Genomic DNA, 23,958 nt, shown 5'->3' with positions numbered 1-23,958 from the left:
TTCTTTATTGTCCCAACTACCCCACTTGTGACGATCAACATGTAACTCTTAAAAAAATTACAAAGGGAGTATTAAAAAATAACGCAAAATGTTGTAACTCTTTCGGCTTTTTATATAGGTAATGATATAAATCTATAATAAATTGTTAAGAGGAGGGGTTTAATTGGAAGGAAAAATTACGACAAAACATATTGTTTTGATCGGCTATTTTATATAGGTAACATAACATAAGAAAAAAAAAACATACGGAGTAAAACAAAGAAGGGCAAAGTTGTCCAAAAAAATTTCCAAAAAAAGTACGCCAAAGTGATGGGTGTTGGGGCTTTTTAATATAGAAGAGATATAAGTTTAGCATTGTCACTTGCTACACAATGTATAAGGATTGATCGAGTTGATTGATTCCATATTTTGTACACATGTCATGGTTTGTGATATAAATCTATTTGATTACAGTTTTGTTATGAAATTTGTTGTTTGGGTTTTATTATTAAAAGTTAGGTCAAACTTGATTTGGTATTTATAATAAGTGATATATACTTAATAATTTTTGATCATAAATATAGATGTTGTAGCGCATTGTTATTTTAGTTCATCTTGGTTAATTGTTAACAACTTAACACGGTTGGTTCGTGCATATAGAGTATTTGATCGATTATATATAAGATCGTTGTGATATGTGAAATAAGTTGTAAATTGGTATTTGGGACATTCGATTATTCAAGTAACTACTAATTATGTTGGTAGAAGGTCTATATAATACTGCGTGAATTATTTATTAAACCATTTATTATCATCATCCCTCTAGAAATTATCAATATCTTTTCTTGCATCTTGTATAGTATTATGAGATGGTGAACCAAATCTATTATTAAGTTAATTTATTTGAAAGGGTGAAAGTTCCATGTGGAATTTATATTTACTACATTATAAATTTTTGACAATTGATTTTTTTGGTATCCACTTGATTTTGTACTATAAAACCTGGAAAAACACAAATTTGTGGGTGTTGGTTTTTTGAAAAATGTCGCATTTATCAATGGTCTTAATTAGATGCTAAAATTACACATCAACATATGTGCTTCGAGTTTTTGTGAAGTCATTAAAATAGAAAATAAGACAACAAGTCAAAGAGGTGCATGACTTAAGTCTAAATATTTGACTATTATAGACCCGCATACCCTCTTATATAGTCCAAGGGAAATATGACACATAAATTGTAGTAGTTTCGAAAGTGTGTTGCCAATATGCTCTATTCTTCATGTAACTAGTATTGTCTTGTAGACACGATAATTATGAGAAAGTTTTAAGAAAGTTTTTAAATAGTTCATATTTTTTCTTTTGGTGGATGAAAAATAACGAACTCTTGAAAAAATATGATCACATTCAACTATGTCAACCATTCCCAGAAGTGAATGAGATATTGTATGAATAAAATGGTAAAGATCATGCCAGTAGTCATGAGACTCATGACCGACAATGTAAAAGTAAATACGACATAGTCATGGCGGAATAAATGAGTATGAGAGTAATTTTAAAATACACATATACACCAGAAGCGGGATTGTAAGTGATGAAAAGTATGTAAAAGTTAATGATGAGAAAACTCAAATTTTATATTTTTTGGGTTGGTTGCGGAGAAAAAAAAATATTGGGCCCATTACACCAAAACATCTCGTTGAACTTTATTAACACTCATCAAAAGGAAATAAATTATAGATAAACATGGTGTATGGAGATAATGAAAACATATGTCTAATAGACATTGTAGCACGCCTCCCGAATCAAATTTATATACATGCAAGGATAAGGGGGAGATATCTCAACATAATAAAATTAGTAGTATATGATCATGATTATAATACAATATGTTAAACTTGGTACACATATTTGATCATGTCTTATTGACTCGCTCTATGAGCATGAGTACTATACTACATTCTGAAAATGTATACTTTTGTGATATGTACCAAAGTTGTAATGGATACTCTTGAAGAGTACCAACTATCTTCCATAAGTTTTGTTTAGATTGTCTTGTTGTTAAAATTGAGACACCAGTTTGTGTCGTTATATCACATCACAATATGTTCAAATTATAGTATTTTATAATTACAATGATCACTTTGAGAAGATAACCAGCAGTTATCGAATGAAATACTTTATATGATATTATATACGCATGATGTGATAATCCAGGCCATCCGGGTTTAAGAACACCCGTTATGAGAATTTGAAAATTCTTGTCAAATAAAATTTTATGTGCTGACACTCCCTCGTATGTTGTATATATTCAAAGGCAGGACAAAATGACGAGGTTGAGTTGTATTTCAATCGAATAGTTATAATGAATCGATTGAGAAAATAAATACAAGAGATATTAATGATTTTTAAAAATTGTATAATGATAAGTGATTTAAAGTTCACCATGATAGTAAGTGACCCGAAGTTCACCAGAATGGTAGTAGGTGACTTGAAGATCACCAATAAGTTTACAAGTGTTTTGTGATTGATTTAAGTATCATAAATAAGCATCATAAATCTCTTGATTGGGGCAATCATACGTCAGCATGAAAAGAGAAAATATGAAAAAAACAACTGCATATTATATCTACTCCCCATAATCAATGTTGATCTCTAGAAGAGAACAAAAGTATGTAATATTTATCAAAATACATGTTGAAAAGTGTATTATTTAGTTGGTGAAATTTTTTATGCCCCATAACATATTGAAAATATTTTCCCAACTTAGGGGGAGACGAGCAAAAATAAGTTGGCAAAATTGAAAGATAATAAATTGATCCCCATATGAGTAAGTGTACATGCCAACTTTATGTCCTCGAAATATGTTTGGACATAAATATCTGTGGCTTAATTATGTTAAGTTTTACAATGTCTAGAGACATAAAGGTATATGATAGTCATAGTGCTCGATGTTACATATATTAAGTGTTGAGAATTATATATCTTGTCAATATTTATTTAAATATATACACCTGAAGTGTAGAATATATATACGGTTCTAACATAGTGATTATATGAAAAGGATGGCAAGATAATGCAGTTGATGATATTTTTGAAAATAAAGAAAACACTATTGATTATATATAATAGTGTATGAAATACCCTTGAAGTGGTATAGATATCTGAACAATAATACATGGCCGGTGAGGAAAAATGAATGGTACCTATTGAATAAGTATTCAGATATAATTGATGAATAGCATGCAAAGTATATGCTGAAGAATTTTGATGATACTCGTAGATGATGGAACTGAAATATAATGCATATGCGAGAAATAATGGATTTTGAATAGGGGAACGTAAATCTATGTCTGTTTCGATGTAGACATAACTATAATGATCAAATGAGCTCATGGACCTGAAGTCCAACAAGTTATGGATTTGAAATATCCACACTGTACAATGTTTTGCATTTGAGTCTTACATTCATATACATGTGTAGTTAATAGGTAAATGCATCATTCATCATACATTTAGATTGTTTTATGTTTTATCATGGTATGATGTAGAATTATCTAGTTATAACTTCATATAACAAAACTATTATGATGTCGTATATGAAATATGAATCCAAAGAATGGTAAGACGGATTTGCAACTTTACGGAAATTTATAAGATGAGATTCTTGCTTCATTGGGATATTAGTTGCAAAGGAAATATAATATTGATTTAATAGTATGTTATGAATCATGCAAATAAGAAAAGTTCCTGAAGAACTTATACATGATGTTCTTAAACATCTAGCCCTGTGAGTTTTGCATATGAATATCACAACATTGATGAGATATTATCAAAACTTTAAAAGATCACAGTGTTTTTGAAATGACAACTCAACCTGAAGTTTGAGTACATAAGAGTTATGAAATACACATACTCAATTATTCAAAGAAGAATTCTTGTACAAATATGAATCATCTTAAAATATAAGATAAAAGTATGTAATGTCCTTATGATGAATTTTATTTTATGGTCCAGAAGAACCATAGTATAAATAACATTATTAGCTATATTATACCTCCAAGTTGGACGATGATATTGTTATTTATCTATAATTTTCATGACCAAAGAAAGTTTGATCATTATTGATTAAAAACTACCATTTATGATCTCAAGAAGAAGGTATACATGTCCAATATGTATGGATAAGTTTCATACAAGAAAATGTATCTATCTAAGGTGAAGCTAAAGTATTATGCATCGAGAAACTCGAAAACAAACGTATCGAATGAGATAGAGAAAAACAAATGATCTTACAGGTATTATTTTCAAAACATTGGTGATAAATATATTCACTTCATCTGTTCAAGTGGAGAATTGGAGATTCAAGTTAAATTTTGGAGAATCAATTTTCAAGGAACTCCATGCTGCTACATTTGAGAAACTACTCAACAATATTGGATTGATTGTACCAGAAGATCTCAAATGATGTATTCACCAGGGGGAGAAATATGCGTTGAACTCTTTTTCCCTTAACCAAGGTTTTGTCCAACTGGATTTTCCTGGTAAGGTTTTTACTGAGGCAACATCTCAAGCGTATTATGAAGAATGATGTACTCTTTTTCCTTCACTAGGTTTTTATCCCACGGGGTTTTCCTAGTAAGGTTTTAACGAGGCATAACCTTCAATAATGGACATCTAAGGGGGAGTGTTATGAATATTATGTGGATGCCAATTATACCCCTAGTATATTTCCAGAATATTCTAGATCTTAGGGTTTATTGTTCCTCAAGCAAACCCTATTTTATTGTATGTATATATAGCATGTTGTTCATGGAATAAAACACACAGTTGTTCTCTCCCAATTTCACCTCCCGTTTCAATGTATTTCACAACATTTTTGTCATTTTTCTTATTTTATCTTTTGCTATGATATGTATTTGCAAGCACATATTTAATACAAAAGGCCTTGCGCGCACAAGGTGCACAATAAATTTATTGTACACCAATATAACTTTTACTCATTTTCTTGTAACTTTAACCTAGTTTTGATTAACTTTTATATTAGTAAAAAAAGTTGATAGATAAACATTTTGAAAGGTTATATGATTAATTTTATACATTATTAGTGATTTTGAAGAAATAAGTTTTATTAAAATGAAAAAAAAATCACTAAAAAATAGATAACTTTTACATATATAGGTTTGACTTTTAAGCATTTTGAGTTAACTTTTACTCTAGTGTACAATATTTATTGTACAATCATTGTAAATAAGAATTTGTGTATTTAATATCCGAAAATATTTCCTTGACCTAATTTAATCGGAAATAAACACGAATTTTTATTTCCAATTAGAGCGTAAACGCGAATAAATAAAGAAAGTATCAATCAATCATGTACGAGTTGCAGTGAAAGAACATTTTCTGGAGGTCTCCCACAAATCCTGGGCAAAACCCACCCTTAAACCCGCAAAATTAACCCACTTTGAACTCAAACTTAAAGGGAGAACCAAAAAAATGGAGTCAAGTAATGGTGAAGTCGGGGAAAGCTCTTCAATTTCAAGGTTGTCGAGCAACAACAACGGCGATAACAAGGCTGTCATCGTTAGGGTTAAGCGCAAGCTTGACCAATCTCCTCTTGACGCTTTCTGTATGCCCGCTTTTATTTTAATCTTCTTTTCAAATTTTCCCCTAATTATTGCAAATTTTATTTTTGACGATTTTGGAATGCAGGGCTGGAAATCAATGAGAGACCTGTGAAGCGTCCATTAATCGATTTTAGTCAGCTATCCATTTCTGATTCTTCTACTCAAGGTATAGTTTTTTATTGTAATTTTGTTTGATTGTTGTAAATTAGGTTAATTTATGGAGCATGTTGTGAATTTATCTGGTAATTGAATTCTGCCCTTTGTTTTCTGGGTTTTCTTTTTCATATAAATTAATACTTCGTATATGTTAGTAGTGTTGCATGTGGTAATTTTGCTTTTTGTTCTTGAAATGATTTTCCATTGTTGTTTCTGTTCATTGTTTAGCTTAAACTTTGGTGAAGTTGCAATTTTGGGGTTGAGAATTTGAGAACAACCAACATATTTTTTTATTTTGGAAGTTAAATGTTAGTGCTATTAGTTTTCATTCATATTATTACTTGTGCTTGTGGCAGAGGAATCGAAGATCAAAAGGGTCCTAGTCGAACATGTCGAAACTGTTAGCAGCTCTGAAGCTAGCATTCACTTTTTGCAATCCTTTGTGGTTAGTTTTTATGCAATTCATTCTTCTGGAAATGATTGTTATTATTGTCGGATTGTCCAAACTCTTCAAAACTAAGATCGACCTTATATAACCAAAATACCCTTTGCTGTAGTTGTGGCCTTGTCTCCCGTATATCAATTCAAATTTAGCCGGGAAATGTTGGGAAATACAATCGCTATGACAATATTTGTAAGACGTCCCAAACTATTATGTATATACTATTGCTATTTTCGGACATTGGTGGTGAATGAGTATGCGTCCCAGTTGTTATGTGGACTCGCGGGATAATCCACGATGGACAAACATCCTGTATGTGTTGTCTAGGTATCTGATGAAGATGTTTGGTTTTAGACCGGCCTCCATTTTGGTAGACCAGTATGCTCTCTCCTCCCAGAAGAACTTGATTTTGATTTTGTAGCATCTGCCGCTTCATGTTCTGTTTTTCACCTTTACTTCCTTAGGAGTGCTTGGTGAATGAATTCAAAATGTTGTCTAACATTGCCGCAATCGGATCCTTGACTAGCTGTGCCAATGTTTCCAAGAAGTTTTTTTCCTTCTTGTCCTCATGTTTGCTTACTTTATGCTCTGTATTCAGCCACCTACTCCTGATGGTGATTCCAAGTTTAAAGCTAGCACTAAAGAGCGAAAACGCACTCTCCAAAAAGAGAATGTATGTGCTGACCTCCCCTCCTCTCCTGTTTTGGATAAGTAAAGGCAATTTTTTTTATTGGTTTTGCCTCCGATCTTTGCAGAAGCATGACCAGCTATTGTCCAAAGCTAAGCAAGAACAAGAGGTAATTTCTTCCGTGGGATTTCAAACCATGAATATCACCAATAACAATATTTTCAAATGTTTGTCACAATATAGTTATGGGTGCTTTACTGTCTTTCAATTTCAGTTTCATCAAGTAGGCACATTTGCCTGGTTGTATGTTACCTGAACCACTTTTCTCTTCCATAGTTTCTTCACTGTTGTCTCAATTGCTACAAAAATTGACTTCACCTGTTGTCTAAGCCACAGGAAGAGTATCATCAATTCATCTTAATAGCTCTACATGCATTTTGTCGCACTGCTACTTTTCTTTAATGAGGGAACCCTTCATTACCAGACATGTCTCCCTGGGGCACCTTTAATTAATTATTTCTTCTAATATTTATGACATAATGAAACATCAAGCAGATTTTGTTTGTTTTTATTCCAAAAGGATGTATCATCAGTGAAGTTTTAAAATCTTCATCCATTAATTTGCTGTGTCATTTTTTCCTCTGTTAGGAAATTGCAAAAAGTGCACGTTTTGAACAAATATGGAAGCGTAGAATGGGCAATAAAGAGGCAATCCATGATGAGGCTTTAGATGAAGTATGTCGTGTCTATGATGTTCTCCGTGTTGATAAAGACGAGACGGTGAAAAGGCAGGAGTAAGTCCCTTTTGCAGTTGTGCCCATATTATAATTGTACCTGTTTAATATTGTGGATTTAAAAAGATGCAATAATTACTTTGATTATTGCAGAGAAATCTCTTTGGACGATCAGGAGATGCTCAGTAAATTCTTGCCTCTCTTAAGGGAGTGTGTCCCTGGGGCTGTAGAAGAGATTGAATCAGACATTTGTTCCTATGCTTCCAGACAAGGTTTGTTTGTACATTTTCTTTTTTTGTGTACTTCGAAGTTGCTTTCTTTGTTGTTATGCCTGTGCTCGCAAAAGACTATAGTATCGACATGTGTTGGTGGATAGTACTTATTAGACAAAGGAGATGGTGGGTGTTCAAATTGTTATTTTAGCTGTGAGTTTTTGTGTTTCTTTGAACTGTTTCTGGTCAGGCATGAGACAAATCGGCATTGACTTATAACTTTTTTGTGGTTGTAACTTGTTTCTTTAAACTGTAAGAGAACATCATTATGCGAATATGTGGTGCTCAATTGTTGGTTAATAACTAATCTTGCTCTTTGCAGATTCAGCTGATGAGTATGTGTACGACATATATGCAATCATGGAAAAGACAGATGAAACAGAGGCATCTTATCCATTTCCTTTGTATGCGAATTTCCTTGTGCGCTTATCTGGCTTAATACATTATTTGTACAATCTTACTTTGTATCCATTTCCTTTGTATCCATTTCCTTTGTATGTTTTTTCTTTTATGCTTATTACTTATGCACAATCTTGGTCAGGGTTCAAGTTGATGATGATGATTATCACTATGATGGTCCTAATGATTCAGACTATGAAACTGACGACTCTAATGGTAATCTATAGTTCTATATGCATCTCTACCCTTGATATGTTTGATTTATCATCTGTTCCAAGTCTACCATTAATCTAATGAGGATATGAAATTTCTTACTCTGGGTGTCAGCTGAGCAACATCCAAATAATGATTACCCAGAAGAGGAGTCTTCGGATGAGGAAGAGGAGAAATCCTCAAAATCTGGGAGTGAATCAGAAGAAAAGGAAAGTGAAGCAGAAAGTGATATAAAATCGGAGGAAGCAGTGGATTATGACCAATCAGAAGATCTGCTATCCGATGATGAGATGAACGAAACCCATAACAATCATTACTCTCATGATTATGCTGATGACGACGAGGACTGGAGATGGGCACATCGTTGAGTTTTTTTAGGCTTACAAGCATTGTCTGTAACTAATTATATTCTCTCGAGATTTAGCGGCAGTAGAATGACACCGCCTTTTGCTTGTAAAAATGGATGTGTATTACTGCTATATTACGGAGTACTACAGTGTAGGAAAACGATGGCTGGATGGTAAAGTTGCGCCAACAATCATTACTTAATGAATGAAATAACCTAGACAGTTTATCTGGTTATCAAAGTTGTTTCTCCAAATTTTACTTTAGAAGGAAATCAAATCTGTTTACCTAATCCAAATTCGTGTCTTACGGCAATTTTATTTGCTGAATAATAAGAAAATAATGCGTATAAAAAACGCAAGTTGGAAGTTGCCTGGTTGGTGCAATTATTAGGAAAAAGGCAGATTCTCTTTCCCAATTCAACCTGGCTAATATGAATCATATGAGCAAATAAGAATGTCAAACTTTCAGATTTTCACTTAAAATTAAAATTAGATTCAGTGGGATGACCAATTTGATTTTGAGTTCAGAGGAGAGAGAAAGTTCAGAGGTAGTTGTTGAAGCTCATCAGGGAATTCCACAAATACCCATTGATTTATTCGTGAAGAAAAATCGAAAAGGCGTCCGCTTTTCCGACGCTTTTGGCAACCTGATCTTCAAAGTTGCCGACGCTCCTTCACTTTTGCCGGTACTTGATCATGCCTTACGTGGGCGTGTCTTGTTGGACTCCTCCGGCAATCCTCTCGTCACTATTTTCCGGTTTCCTGTCAGTTTCTCTCTCCTCTTTATTTTATTGAATTTTGCCTTTAATTTTGGTATTGGGATATTGTGCTTCATTCTGTTTCTGCAATTGATGTCAAACTGTTTCAGTAATTTTATTTTACGGAGTACGGAATATCTTGTGTCCCTGGTACGACCCCACGAGACTTTAACTAACTAAACTAATTATAAAAACACACTTAGGCTCTGTTCTCTTCGTCTGGTCTGGTCTGGTCTGGTCTGATCTGATTTTTTATTTTGCTGGTCTGATTCATGCTGGTCTGGTCTGGTCTGGTTCATGCTGGTCTGGTCTGGTCTGGTCTGAACTTTTCTAATTATTATTATAATAAATAATAAGTAATAAATAATTAAAAATTAATATTAAATTATTTAATAATTAAATTTTTTTAATAATTAATGACTATTTAATAAAAATTAACTAATACCTAAGTTTTAATAATGAATAATTAAAAATTATTATTTGTTAATTATTAATTAATGATTAATAATTAATAATTAAAAATTGGTAACTATATATTAATTAAATTAATAATTAATTTATAATAATAATAAATTATTAATTAATAATTATTAATAATTATAACTATGAATTAATTATTAATTATAACTAATTATTAATTATTACTTATATTTATAATTATAATTAATAATTAATTATTATTATTATTAATTATTAATTTATAATATTATTAGTTATTAGCAATAATTTTTTTAATTATTATAATTATAATTATAATTATAATAAATAATTAAACATTCATGGTCTGGTCTGGTCTGAATGTGTTGCTGGTCTGGTCTGGTCTAGTCTGAATGTTGCTGGTCTGATCTGGTCTGGTCTGGTCTGGTCTGGTCTGGTCTGAATGTGTTGCTGGTCTGGTCTGGTCTAGTCTGAATGTTGCTGGTCTGATCTGGTCTGGTCTGGTCTGATTTAATAAGATCTGATTCAATAAGTAACAATGACAAGGTGAAGAGAACATGACCTAATAGGTTCTGTGTTATAGTGTTATACTGTTATGTCTTTGTACGTGCTCGGTTAGTTCAATTGCACCTGTGTAATGTATTCGCATTCAAGAACAAGTGGTTTTTCAGAACTGTAGTTTGCAAAATCAATGTTCATTCAGTTTCCCAGAATTTGCTCCAAAATTTCTGGTTTCAGAACCTTAATTTGCAAGAATAACAAGACTGGTGATCAGTTTTTCAGAGCTGTATGTACTTGATGACTTTGAGCAATGAAATTATGCGACATTTTGGCAGCAATGTTTGGTTGTGGATCCTGCTAAGTTGGATGAGAAGTAATTAGTTTATAGTTATTATGTCTATATGTAGGACGGGTCTTGGAAAGGCTTCAAGGGAGATGGTTGTGAGGAACTGTTTTTCAAGGTGGAACAGAAGCTGAATTCATTTAATAAAATAGAGTTGAGTGTAACTCTGGCGGGAGAGAATGGCGCAAACTTAAATTTTGCAATGAGAGGTTGCGTTTTCTGGAGAACTTGCACCATTTATCAGGACAAATTCATAGTAGCTCAGGTAATGCATGATACTCAGCACTAACAGTTTACAGCCCTGGCTCATCATAACTCATAAGCTGCTTACTATTTCATCTTTCTTTCGCTTGTTATTGCTGCATCCTTGCACTTGTCATAAGTATTATTTGTGAGTTTGACTAAAGTTTCAATATGATGCAGACAAATCTTATGTACAAGCTTGGTTTTAGGAAGCATTTCGTTGGGAGGAGCAAATTTAGAGTAACTGTATTTCCTGGGTTTAGCGATTATAACTTCCTTGCTTCATTGGTTTTGGTATTTTTAGATGGACGAAAACAACTATAATTTTATTTATTTATTTATTGACAACTTTGAAAGCAAAACATTTCATTCAATTGAGAGGAAATTCTAACTGAAGCAAGTTAAAAACTTGATCTATCTACATGTCTATGCCACTGGATTGATTTCCTGCATTTACCATTCTTCATCTTGCAATTAAAATTACCTGAAACCATTAGACTGTCAGGCAGAATGTCATATGAAAATAGGGTTTGGCAATTGGGTTCATGTCTCAGTATGTGAGGATGTGTTTCATCTTGTTACCCACAACTTTTCTTATTTGACACATCACCGACATATAGATATGTTCTTGTAGAGTAGTTAAAGAGGATGTACAGAAGTTAGTTTTGTTTGACTGATGAAATTATTAGTTTTCAGGGAAGTCTCCAAGTGAGACTGTGAATTTCAGTTCTGGCATAACAAATTTCAATCTCTGGGACATAGCCAGAGAGCTCTGCTATTTAATTTCTTAGAGCATCTCCAATGGCAAGCTAATTGTCAAATTAGCTTGTTATACCACCTAAGATTTTAAACTAATTAACTTTATATCTAATTTGTATTCCAATGGTAAGCTAATTTACTAAGCTAGCTTGATATTTAAATAGGTCCACTTTATAATTATCCATTTTATTTTTATCACGGAGTATTGCTTAAATTTCTATGGACCACTTTTTTCCAAGCTAATTTATTAAAATCACTCAAACATTTAAGCTAGTAGCGTGAAACTTTTGCAAATTGCTACAACCACTGGAGATGTTCTTAGTTGATTCAAACTCTTGTGACCAAATGGAGAAGGCAAATAGGACAACATAAATGGCAAGGGCAACATGACATAAAAGAAAGATAGTGACAATAGAATAAATCAGCAAGAGTAGAACCATCAAGATTCAAGATTTATAACATTCCCAAAGAATAATAGACCAAAAAACATATCTATCATCAATTGCATAGTAGATACAAAATTAAGCCCTGAAATTCAGGCCAATGGAGTTCTCTGCTTTTTTCTTTTTGGTTTCAAAACCCTCAAAAGAAAGGAAGTGAGAGACAAAATAACTATTTGGGGGAAGAGGGAATACGGAGAATTACTTCAAAAAAAAGAAAAAAAACTGCTACCACTCCATGGGGTTTACAAGGAAACATCAGGACCTAGCTTATTCCTGGTGCTAGCAATCAGGATGGTAAGGTACAAAATATGTAGTACCGACTTGGGATGTATAGCTGAATAGTCAAACCGACAACTGGATTGTACATAATTCACCACATTAAGGGTGCTAGCCATCTCATCTCTGATCCATTTCCATTTGCAAGATAATACATCTTCTTCCACTTCTCTTCTGTGAAAACTTCTCGGCGGATAAGCCTTTGCCTACGTTTGTAAAAATGTTAAAAGGTCAAAGCATGAACCACTATGCTCTTCACAATCAGACATGAGAACAATTTCTAACACAAAAGACTATGCAGTTTTAGAAACCATCACAGGCACAGACAAATGGCCCAGTGGGAATATGTGTGCAGCTAGGTACAATAGACGAATCCAATGAGAAGGACTAAAACGAGCAGCAGCAGTTCATAAACCGTTCCGTCCCGCATATATGCAGAAAAATTTATGACTTGATCTCCATCTCAAAGTGAGGCAACTAAACCACAGCCTGGAGCAAATATAATTCCGAGCAGGCAAATACCCACAAAATTTCTCTCCCATTTGTAGACAATTTAATTCCGGCAAGAAAATTTGCAGTGCAGGGTCAAACCACAAAAGAGGAGAAAAATATGCAAAATCTCGAAGAACAACTACATTGATAAAACCATAAACCTCTATAACATATGCTACAACTTTTGGCGACGGTTTTATTGTATAGCAATAAGCTGAAGGCATACCTAACGTAATAATGGCAAACAGCTGCAGCTTCATCCAGGGTATACCGAGGGAAATCAACACGAGCATTATCTGGTACATCAGGCAAGTCTTTACGCAGCTTCCCCACTGCCGTTGAATGTGAGAATGCACCAACCATCATGTCATCATGCGTCATAGGTCTGAATGCATTTACCTGCACAGTAAAGATTTAGTGATGAGCCATCTATATCAAGACAAGCTGTGCAATGTTACCATATTTTACAGCCAAGTTATGTATACACCTAGGTTGAACAAGAGCCCACAATCACACATTAAAAACGGAGACTTAAGAGACATTTTGAGAGTTCTTACAGTTGCAATCTCTTTAGCGTGAATTGGTCTTGAAGAGCGAGGTGTAACAACTTCTTCAAATTCACTAAACGTAAACCAATTGTTGTACTGCAGCCAGCAAAATAAGCAGAACGTAAGCCTAGATAGACGCAAATCTTTAACAATTGACCAAATTTAACTTGATTGGCAGCCAGTCGAGTTGGAATAGAGGTCATTGAAGCTAATGCACTTAGGACTTACTTGGTCAATCGCAAGAAGTACCGGAACATCTTTCACCAGCGATAACTCCTTTCGCAAACGGACTAGCACACCAACCGCAGCATGTGTATGAGTAATTCCTATCTGGATTAGATCATATAAAGTTGAACCCTCTGGCATCGCCATGGAATCTGCTCCTTTCAAGAATCCCACACCGGCGCCTTCTCCTAGTGGAATAGGATCAGATGATTGACAAAGAATTTTTTGCAAGCAGGTTTCATTAAATTTGAGGAAGTCCTGTAGAGTGAGAGGAATGAATGTTTGGTAAATATGCAACTTTCAAAACATTTACAAGACAATATGAATTAGGATATAGAAATATGAATCAAGACATGCATAACAGATCCATATACGGAGCATTACTTACTGTATGAGACTATGAGTTAATTACCAAAAAATGGAAACTAATTTGTTGCAAGTAGCAGATAGTTATTCACTTATTGTGTTTATGATCGTATATCCTATAGAAACACATCTCGGTAATGTTGCACACATTTGACCCCCTACAATCTATATTGCCCGAGACAGAGCTTCCTTTAGAAGAATTCAGGTACTGTTGATGCTGCCATGCTAATGATGATGCCATGATGTTATAAACTTATGATTGATGATAATTGTGAAGTACCAGAAATTAAATTAACATCCTCTCTGGTCTCTACCAGTCTACCGTGGAGACATTTGATGATATAGTCACTTTGATGCAACCTTTCAATTGTTTAATCACAATAGTTCAAGACAGAAATCAGAACTTGCCTTCAGAATATTTTCAGCCTGAAGAGGGGAATCCCAAAGACCAGTTTCTGGGTTTTTATAGAAAAATCCACCATGAGTCCAATCACGACCTTTGGGGGAATAAAAGACCAGCCAGCCTTCATCACGAGCCCAATGAGCAAGCATTGCAAGTGCAATACTCTTGCCACAGCTACGAGGACCATCCAAGACAATCTGTTTTCTAAGTTTTGGTGCTGAAAATATTGACGCATTCCATGTGCAGAGATAGAGTTAGGAAATGAGCATGCAAATCATGTATTAACAATTCCACGCAAAATTGCTAGTTGTAGGAAAAAAACATCATTTTAAGTTAAGGCTGCCTACTCAGATTGCTCTATCAAGACATAATAGCTGATAACTTGTGAAACGTCAAATAAGTTATACTTAAGAATTGACAAAACAACAACCATATCATCAAATGTGGTACTCATATACGAAATAAACTAATTAGTTATCACCAGAAAAATGATCTTTCAGGTAGAACTTGATCATTTGTTGAATAACTTCCAAGTTTCTCAATTTCAGCTCAGAGCAATCAGATAGAACTCGGAAAGTGAAAAGCTAAATGAAGAACATAGGCAACAGGACTGGTAAACAACAACAAATACACAAATGTCACCGCACATTATTGAGCAATCAAAATAAGTGCAGAAATAAAAGCCTATCAAGTCTCATTCTCATGGCATTTGCAAGAATTTGAATATCCTAGTGTACACAATCATCTTAAAGGTCCATTCTTGAGATAGATAACAGGTGTTCGACACGTTCACAACCACTTGATCAATCCCAAAACAACCACATTTCACTCTACCATAACTCAGGATTCAGTTATTCAACATAGCATATCTAAGAAGCAGCTAAATTGCAAAATAAATACAAACTACATATGGTACGATTTTAGGGTTTAGGGTTTTAGTAGTATAGTTAACTACCTTTACCAGAAGAAGAGGACCAAGTAGGGGGATCAACAATGCGCCGGAAATTATCACGAAGATCCAAAAAGCTCTGTCGAACAAGCAAAGCGCATCGTTTTGAATCATCAAACTCCTTCAACATCCCACTCGGCAATCCCTCCGGCACCGCAGCATTCAAATCCTCCAACCTTAAATTTCAATACCAAAAATCAAATTAAAATTCGTATAAAATACAACAGATTTTGAATTTCAAAATGGAAATGGAGGCAACCTGAATTTCATGTAAGAGCAAGTATCCTTGCGCGAGAGGAGAGAGAGAGAAGAGGTGGAAGTGAAGAGAGGGAGACCATTGAGGCCCACATCAAGCGACCTATCCTTGTCATCCTCTTCCAGCAACCTTATACGGAGTTGATCCCCTTCCATTTCAGCGTCCAGCTCAGCCGAAGAGCCGCCGCCAACGTCGTCGGATTTTCCATCGCTTTTGAACTTCTTTTTCACCTTTGCAAGTGTCGATTTCGAGGGTTTAGCGGAGTAAAACCGGGAGGTTTCGTTTGCTAATACGGCAGTGATTGGAGTGAGATTGGATAAATGGTGGTGGCTCGTAGCTGTACCAGCGGTGGCTAGAAAACGCCGCCACATTTGGCCGTCGGAGCTTTTGGATGTTTGCTGCTAAAAGGAGTTTGAAGAAATGGTTTCCTAAACTAGGAGATGGAGGTGCAGTGATTCAACTTCATCTATTGGGCTTGATATATTAAAAATGGGCCATCCCGTCATTGCGTGGATATAGGAGGAAGTATAGTCCATCATATCGCTAACTGATGTACCCGGGTACAGCCAGCTCTGGCTGTACCCCCAAAACGACACGCTCGATCATATTGTTTGTTCATTCTTGTTGACTGTTTGTTCTTTTTTATTTATTGTTTGTTCATTCTTATTGTACTGTTTGTTCATTCTTGTTGTACTGTTTGATCTTTCTTGTTGTACTGTTTGTTCTTTCATGTTGTTTTTTAAATTCATCATCAAATTTTCATAATTGTTGTATTTTTTGTTCTTTCTTCAAGAATTTTTTGTTCTTTTTTAAGTTGTTTGTTCTTTCTTGTTTATTTGTTTGTTTATAATAATCATATGGTTAATGTTCATAATTAAACTCTTCATTAATCTTTTATTCTTTCTTTTTGTATTGTTTGTTCTTTCTTGTTGTACTGTTTGTTCTTTCTTGTTTTTTTTAAATTCATTTATCAAACTTATTGTTGTATTGTTTATTCTTTCATGTTGGCTTTAAAATTCATCATAAAATTGTTCATAATTGTTGTATTGTTTGTTCTTTTTTCTGGAATTTTATGTTCTTTTTTATATTGTTTGTTCTTTTTTGTTGAATTATTTGTTCTTTCTTGTTTATTTGTTTGTTCACAATAAATATATGGTTAATGTTCATAATGAAATTGTTCACTTCATTGGTCTTTTATGTTTTTACAAGCGCCTATATTGTTTATTTCCAAATAAATAAATGTTAATTTCCAAAATAGTAAATGTTCATTCTAAATAAATAAATAAATGTTCATTTCCGAAATAGTAAATGTTCATTTTTGTAGTTTATTTCCAAATAAATAAATGTTCATTTCCAAAATAGTAAATGTTCATTCCAAATAAATAAATAAATGTTCATTTCCGAAATAGTAAATGTTCATTTTTGTACCAGTATATTAATGTTCATTTTAAACAACACAAAACGACATCGTTTTAGATGGAGGTACAGCCAGCTTTGGCTGTACCCGGGTATAGCCAAAAATTTGCGTAGTCCATCACCCCTATTCATGATGGTCCACGAGAGTAAAAGTTCAATCGACAAAACTTTATTTTTTGTTGGAAATAAAATTTCTAGGTTTGGACTTTGGACTACGGAATAAATTAAGAAATACGAAGTATGAAATTTCAAAAGGAAATATAATAATCCCAACTTTAGCCAGTTCGTTTTAATTAATCGCAACTATAATTATTTTAAAATAAGCCGAATTTTAGAGATCGCTCGCTTTAAATTGGCCAAAATCTGGTACAACCTACTCAAAAGAGGCCATGTGTCTTATTTTTATAAGTTTTAAATATTTAGTTGACTTTTGAATAAAAAATAAAATACATTTAATGAATTTTAAAAAGAAAATATAAAAAATAAAACGATTTGCTCATTTTCTTTTGATCATCAAACATGGCAACCATCTCAACCTCAACTTCCATCTCCACTCTTCTTCAACAAATTCAATCAAACTTCCTCAGTCGTATTCTCCAAAACTCTCAATATATTTTTTGCCATTTTTTTTTTAAGTAACTACGGAGATTAATATTAACTACTTAAGGTCTTTTACAAACATTAGAACACTTCCTCTTACAACTATATTAAACAACCACTTCCAACCCATCCTAGCAGAAGTAGTAGGGAACTCGGCCCACCAAAAACTAACAAAGTTCCAAAATATAGCACACCCTATTAACTTACAAGTCAGAAGCAATTCTAGAATGACACTACTAGCAAAATATATACCACCTCTAAACAGGCATATGAAGGACATGAAGCACAAACTATATTCATGAGCATTACACTTGGATTGGAGCTATAGAAGTCGAACCAACATCATACTTTGCAGCAGAAGCCTTGTCCTTTTCATAGTCCACTCTCACTCGTGGTGGAGGATCAAAGTGAGTGACATGGCCAACTATCATTTCCATTCCTATTGCAGCCAAAATATGCGCAACCACATTCTTGAACCTAGGAATATGTCTGAATTCTAGCTCCCAGTCTTCCTTGAGAAGATTCTTCACATCTTCGATGACTGCAGTCAGTTCATGATGAGGATATGGATTCACTCCCGAAGTATCAAGCATAAAGATCAAAGAATCTGCATCCGTCTCCACTCCTAATTTTTTTAATCTTGAAAGCCTTTGCCATGGATAAACCTTCTCTTAGGGCCAAAAGTTCTGCTGCTAGAGGTGTCATAGCGTTGTACTTACTTGAGAAACCCTTCTCTATGTAATCCAACACACCACTTGGGATGAGGCAAGTTTTCATAGCATACACTGGATAAAAATTCAAAACTGATTTGATCATGGTGCATCTCCCAGCCATGTTTAACAATTTAGCCTGCCAACCTTTAATTCTATCCATGGTTTTTGTAAAAGATCAGAATAATTACTAATCTTGAGTCTATTGGCACTAATGTTAATTCCTAAATATTTCCCAAAAGAGGTGGTGGAACGAAGATTATACTGACCAGCAAGCTCTGCGCGAAGTAAATGATTCATTTTAGGGGGAAAGATAATGCTTGATTTATTAAGATTTATTCTGAGGCCCGAAACATCCCCAAAAGTGTTGATTACTTCCATAATAGTGTTTAAATTGTTCAAAGTAGCTGAACCAAATAAAAACACATCATCTGCATAAAAAATATGGGACAAAGATATGTTTTTCGAAAGTCGCAAAGGAGTCTAATTTCCTAGTCCCACCTGGTTTTCAATCATTAACGAAAGTCTTTCAAGACAAAAAACGAAAATATAAGACGATAAAGGATCACCTTGTCTAATTCCCCTCGAGGGTCGGAAATCCGTAGTTAACTCACCATTCCAAAGCACATTGATAAGAGGGCCCGAAATGCAATTCATGATTAACTTTACTAGACCATTAGGGAAATTAAAACCTATAAGGGTTTCTCTAATAAAACTCCACTCTAAACTATCATACGCTTTTGAAAGATCGATCTTCAAGGCCATAACATTTTTCTTTTTACTGGCTTTATGAAAAAAATGGGCAACTTCCTTAACCACAATTATATTTTCCTCAATACCCCTATTCGGGACAAAACTAGACTGAAGAGGGCTAATAATATTGCCCAAAATGGGAGTTATTCTGGTGACAATGACCTTCGTAATTAATTTATAAATCGTATTACAGAGTCCTATAGGTCTAAAGTCCGAAATATACGTGGGCGCCTCTTTCTTAGGGATAAGAGATATATAAGATTTATTAATACTCTTAGGAATATCGCAATCTTTAAAGCACTTTATCACAAAATTACATATCGTATCCTTCAAAGTGTCCCAAAAACGCTTATAAAAGATAGTTTGAATCCCATCCGGGCCCGGGCATTTCATAGAATCCATTTGAGAAAGACAATTTTTAATTTCCATAATATCTGGGTCCCTCATAAGATTCATTCTATCAGCATCCGTTATAGTATTGGTTGGGCTAAAAGTAATAGTTCTCAAGCTAGAAACATGAGTAGTGCTAAAAATTCTTGAAAAGTGATCTGCAGCTACTTTCTTAAGTTGACTTTGATCTAAAATCCAAGTATCATCAGTGATATCCTTTACAGCTAGAATCTTTCCTCTTGAATGTTTAACTTTAGCAATCAGGTGAAAATACTTAGTATTATAATCACTATATTTTCTCCAATTGATTCCTGCTTTCTGAGCCCAAATAATTCTTTCTTTTCTGAAAATGTCATTAAGCTCCAAAGTTAAGTTTTTCTCTAATTGAATTAGGTAGTTGGAATGGTTCCTAGCTAAAGCGATTTGTATACCATCTATTCTAGCTAGCAATCTTTTCTTCTGCTTAGTCAAATTCCCAAAAACATTATGATTCCAATTATTAACTTTTTCAAGAAAAGTATCACGACCATCTAAAAACTCATCATTAGGGCGTTTCCAACTATTGACAAAAAAATTCTCAAAATCAGGGTGCTCAAGCCAGACTTCTTTGCATCTAAACGGAAAACAGCCATGCATGTATGAATTATCCATAGAAATAACAATTGGCGAATGATCTGAAAAAGTTCTAGGCAAATGAAGTACCTTAGTTTGAGGAAAGTCATTAATCCAGGGAGGGTTAACAAGAGCTCTATCAAGTCGTTCTCTTATAGCAGCTACACCCTCTCTCATATTATCCCAAGTATAGGGATTGCCTGAAAATCCTATATCAATTAGAGCCGCCTCGTCGCAAAAGTTAGTAAAATCAGAACATTGAGAGGGTCTAAAAGGCCTACCACCACTTTTTTCAGACTGAGAAGTGACTTCATTCAGATCTCCCCCAATCAACCAAAGAGTAGTTGACGGAGGAAGATCCGATTGAATATCCTTCCACATTTGGTGCCTTTGAGCAGCTGCACTAGGGGCATGCATGCCAGTTACTAAAGCTTCCTTGCCCATATATTTGAAATGAAAAAGGGCATGGAAAAAATGTTCTCCAGTTGAGAAAGTGACCAGACTAACTGAAGACTTCCAGAAAACCCAAATCCCTCCACGACGGGAATTAGAAGGAACCACCTTATACTCTTGAAACCCTAATTGCAGCATAACTTGTCTTCCACGCATATCATCAGCTTTTGTTTCCATGAAAATGAAAACCATAGGCTTTTGGGAATCGACCATATGACGAGCATAAGGGAGAAAGTCATATCTCGCAGCACCTCGAACGTTCCACATCACAATCTTCATATTTAAACACGGGAGAGGGCGGAGATTGTTTACCAACCTTTCAGAATTAGGGTTTGGGCCCTGTGGGAGGAGTCCTTCCATTGCTCGAACATCCCCATCGACCCTATATCTTCTAGTCGAATCGGAGTTACCAGTGTATGAACTTCCATCGTCCTCATTGGTAGTTGACTGTACCTCGCTTGAACTTGCATGCCCACCACCTGACTTCTCGTGATGAACATTACCATAAAGCGATCCGCTCGCCCCATATCTAGTCTGTGGCTTTCTAAGAGCAAGTGAAACGTAGGAGTTCCTTTTGGGATAACCAGAGGGGTTTGGTACACCCTCTGATCTATCTGAAACCTTCTCTGGGGTGAGAAGCGAATTACCTCCTCCTCCTTTCGGTGAAGGGAATCCAACAAAAGAAGCGCACCCTGCAATTCTGGCGGTGATGATGGCCTGGCTGGTTTCGGGGTGCAAAGGGGCATTGCCTCTGTTATCGGGAAGAGATTCTGAGTAGACGGTATTGGTGTTGATAATTGTGTCCCCATCTGATGTTAGGTTATGATACATATGACAATTCATAAATCATGCGGAAAAACCATAAACCCAGGAAAACATATTATTTACACATAATCATTTAGCATAGATTAGATGCATACTCTTTGTTGCGTGCCTTCCCTAGCTGCGCCCGAACCGAACAAGAACAAGTCTTTAGGACTCCAAGTGTCGTCCCTCCGTAGATAGTCCACAGCACGTCCGGATCCGCCTTAAGATTGACCAACTAGAATCGCCCTTAAGGTACTAGAATTTTCGGCACTTTTGAGCAAGATGTGTGGCTGAATTTTTCTCTCAAAAACTCACTTTTGAATACTTTTTAAACTTCTGTTATAAATTGTGAACCCAGGCCACATATTTATAGGGGTATGGAAAGGGAATTGGAATCCTATTCAGATACAAATTGATTAAACCTAGAATCCTACAAGAACTCTAATTTAATTAATTTATCAAATAGAATTAGGAATTTAATCATTAACCGAACTCTGCACGTTTTAGGAAACGTGCACGAACACAAACACTTACACACGCACACACGGCAGCCACGATGGGCCGCCCATGCGTGCGCACGAGCAGCAGCCCACGCAGCGCCCGCGCGCGCTGCGCGCGCTGTGCGCGCTGCCACGGCCTGCTGGGCCTGGCCTTGCGCTGGGCCTGGCGTGGCTGTTTGTGCGGCGCGCATGGCTTGCTGGGCGATGGCCTGGCTTCGTGCTGGGCCTCGTCCGGCAGGCCTCGTCCGATGCTTATTCGTACGATGCGCTTCCGATTAAATTTTCCGATTCCGGAATTCATTTCCGATACGAACAATATTTAATATTTCCGATTCCGGAATTAATTTCCGTTTCGAACAAATATTTAATATTTCCGTTTCCGGAATTATTTTCCGATTCCGGTAATATTTCCGATTCTGACAATATTTCCGTTTCCGGCAATATTTCCGATTCTGGTAATATTTCCATTTCCGATAATATTTTCCGATACGTACCATGTTTCCGTTTCCGGCAACATCTACGACTTGGATAATATTTATATTTCCGATACGATCCATATTTCCGTTTCCGGCAATATCATCGTTTCCGGAGTATTCATTTCTTGCCTGTGACGATCTTAGCTCCCACTGAAACCAAGATCCGTCGGTTCCGAATATTCATAGATGGAGTATTTAATGCCATTAAATACTTGATCCGTTTACGTACTATTTGTGTGACCCTACGGGTTCAGTCAAGAGTAAGCTGTGGATTAATATCATTAATTCCACTTGAACTGAAGCGGCCTCTAGCTAGGCATTCAGCTCACTTGATCTCACTGAATTATTAACTTGTTAATTAATACTGAACCGCATTTATTAGACTTAACATAGAATGCATACTTGGACCAAGGGCATTATTTCCTTCAGTCTCCCACTTGTCCTTAGGGACAAGTGTGCATTTCCTAATTCCTTTGTCGCTCGATGCTTGCTCTTGAACATAAGGTAAGAGTTGTCATCCTTATTATGTCCAGAGGTGTTCCTCGGTTTCAGAGTTCAACTGATCAAATAAACAGATAATCATAGCCTATGATTCATCCGAGCACGGCCATGCATTTCACAGTTTCTAGCTCTCCGAGTGGCCTTGTACAACTTTTAAGCATCTCATCCCGATTTATGGGAGGACAATCCCAATCTTGCGATCTTGAGATTAGACTTCGTTTGATAGGTGATTACCTGAGCGTTGCCTTTATAGCCTCCTTTTACGGTGCGACGGTTGGTCAACGTCAAAGCAACCAGTTCTCAAACAAGTAATCTCAAATCACTCAGGTATTGAGGATTTAGTGTCTAATAATTTAATGAAATTTACTTATGACAGATTTTCATCTCTTACAGTAAAGTTTCATAGGTCTTGTCCGATACTAGTCTTCCCAAAGTAAGTATCTATGCAAATGATTATGACATTGCCATGTCCACATAGTTCAAGAAACAGAACTACTAGTCATCTTGCATTCTAGTCGTCTAACGTTTTCTATGCGTCCAATTTTATAGAAAACTCCGACTAGGGACCATTTTCAACCTTTGACATTCAAGTTCACTTGATAGACATTTCTTAGTCACAGGACTGGTCCTGACAGTCTATCTTGAATATATCGTCAAATTTGAAGGGACTCATCATTTAATACTAAACCAAGATTAAATGGAATATGAAAATACATTTCATATATGATAAATGTTCAACCCCAATGTTTTATAACCATGGGCCTCAAACCCATCTTCTAAAACAATTCATGGAATTCAAAGCTATGCTTGATTTCCAGTGCTACAACGTGAGTGTTGCTTCTCACTTGTTGCATAGGTTTAGTTATCACGCTTTGCCAATCTTAATATTCTTTTCATCGAATGTTCTTCGAGATATGATGATAAGATCTTTTCGAGTTTGTTTATT

At 35.2% G+C, this 23,958-nt stretch overlaps 3 protein-coding genes across 3 annotated transcripts; 2 read left to right on the top strand and 1 right to left on the bottom strand.

Annotated features, from left to right (window-relative positions):
* The first annotated feature begins 5,333 nt into the window (after positions 1–5,333).
* Positions 5,334–8,926, top strand: LOC110790921 (RNA-directed DNA methylation 4). The gene is made up of 10 exons (XM_021995677.2): positions 5,334–5,605; positions 5,689–5,769; positions 6,116–6,204; positions 6,800–6,874; positions 6,957–6,998; positions 7,478–7,623; positions 7,717–7,835; positions 8,158–8,239; positions 8,377–8,450; positions 8,562–8,926. The coding sequence occupies exons 1-10, from the start codon at positions 5,473–5,475 to the stop codon at positions 8,813–8,815; spliced, it is 1,095 nt and encodes a 364-aa protein (XP_021851369.2). The 5' UTR covers positions 5,334–5,472; the 3' UTR covers positions 8,816–8,926.
* Positions 8,927–9,149: 223 nt separating this feature from the next.
* LOC110790902 (protein LURP-one-related 7) lies at positions 9,150–11,494 on the top strand. The gene is made up of 3 exons (XM_021995657.2): positions 9,150–9,558; positions 10,899–11,099; positions 11,258–11,494. Exons 1-3 carry the CDS (start codon positions 9,298–9,300, stop codon positions 11,399–11,401), a joined length of 606 nt encoding a protein of 201 aa, XP_021851349.2. The 5' UTR covers positions 9,150–9,297; the 3' UTR covers positions 11,402–11,494.
* A 734-nt stretch (positions 11,495–12,228) lies between these two features.
* On the bottom strand, positions 12,229–16,274 carry LOC110790922 (uncharacterized). The gene is made up of 7 exons (XM_021995678.2): positions 15,798–16,274; positions 15,545–15,714; positions 14,595–14,806; positions 13,824–14,078; positions 13,605–13,691; positions 13,274–13,446; positions 12,229–12,761 (listed from the first exon to the last, which is right to left on the bottom strand). The coding sequence occupies exons 1-7, from the start codon at positions 16,163–16,165 to the stop codon at positions 12,650–12,652; spliced, it is 1,377 nt and encodes a 458-aa protein (XP_021851370.2). The 5' UTR covers positions 16,166–16,274; the 3' UTR covers positions 12,229–12,649.
* Positions 16,275–23,958: the final 7,684 nt, after the last annotated feature.

The sequence above is a fragment of the Spinacia oleracea genome, chromosome 6 (genome assembly GCF_020520425.1).
Source record: "Spinacia oleracea cultivar Varoflay chromosome 6, BTI_SOV_V1, whole genome shotgun sequence".
Lineage (NCBI taxonomy): Eukaryota > Viridiplantae > Streptophyta > Magnoliopsida > Caryophyllales > Amaranthaceae > Spinacia > Spinacia oleracea.
This window is presented reverse-complemented; position numbering and strand designations above follow the sequence as displayed.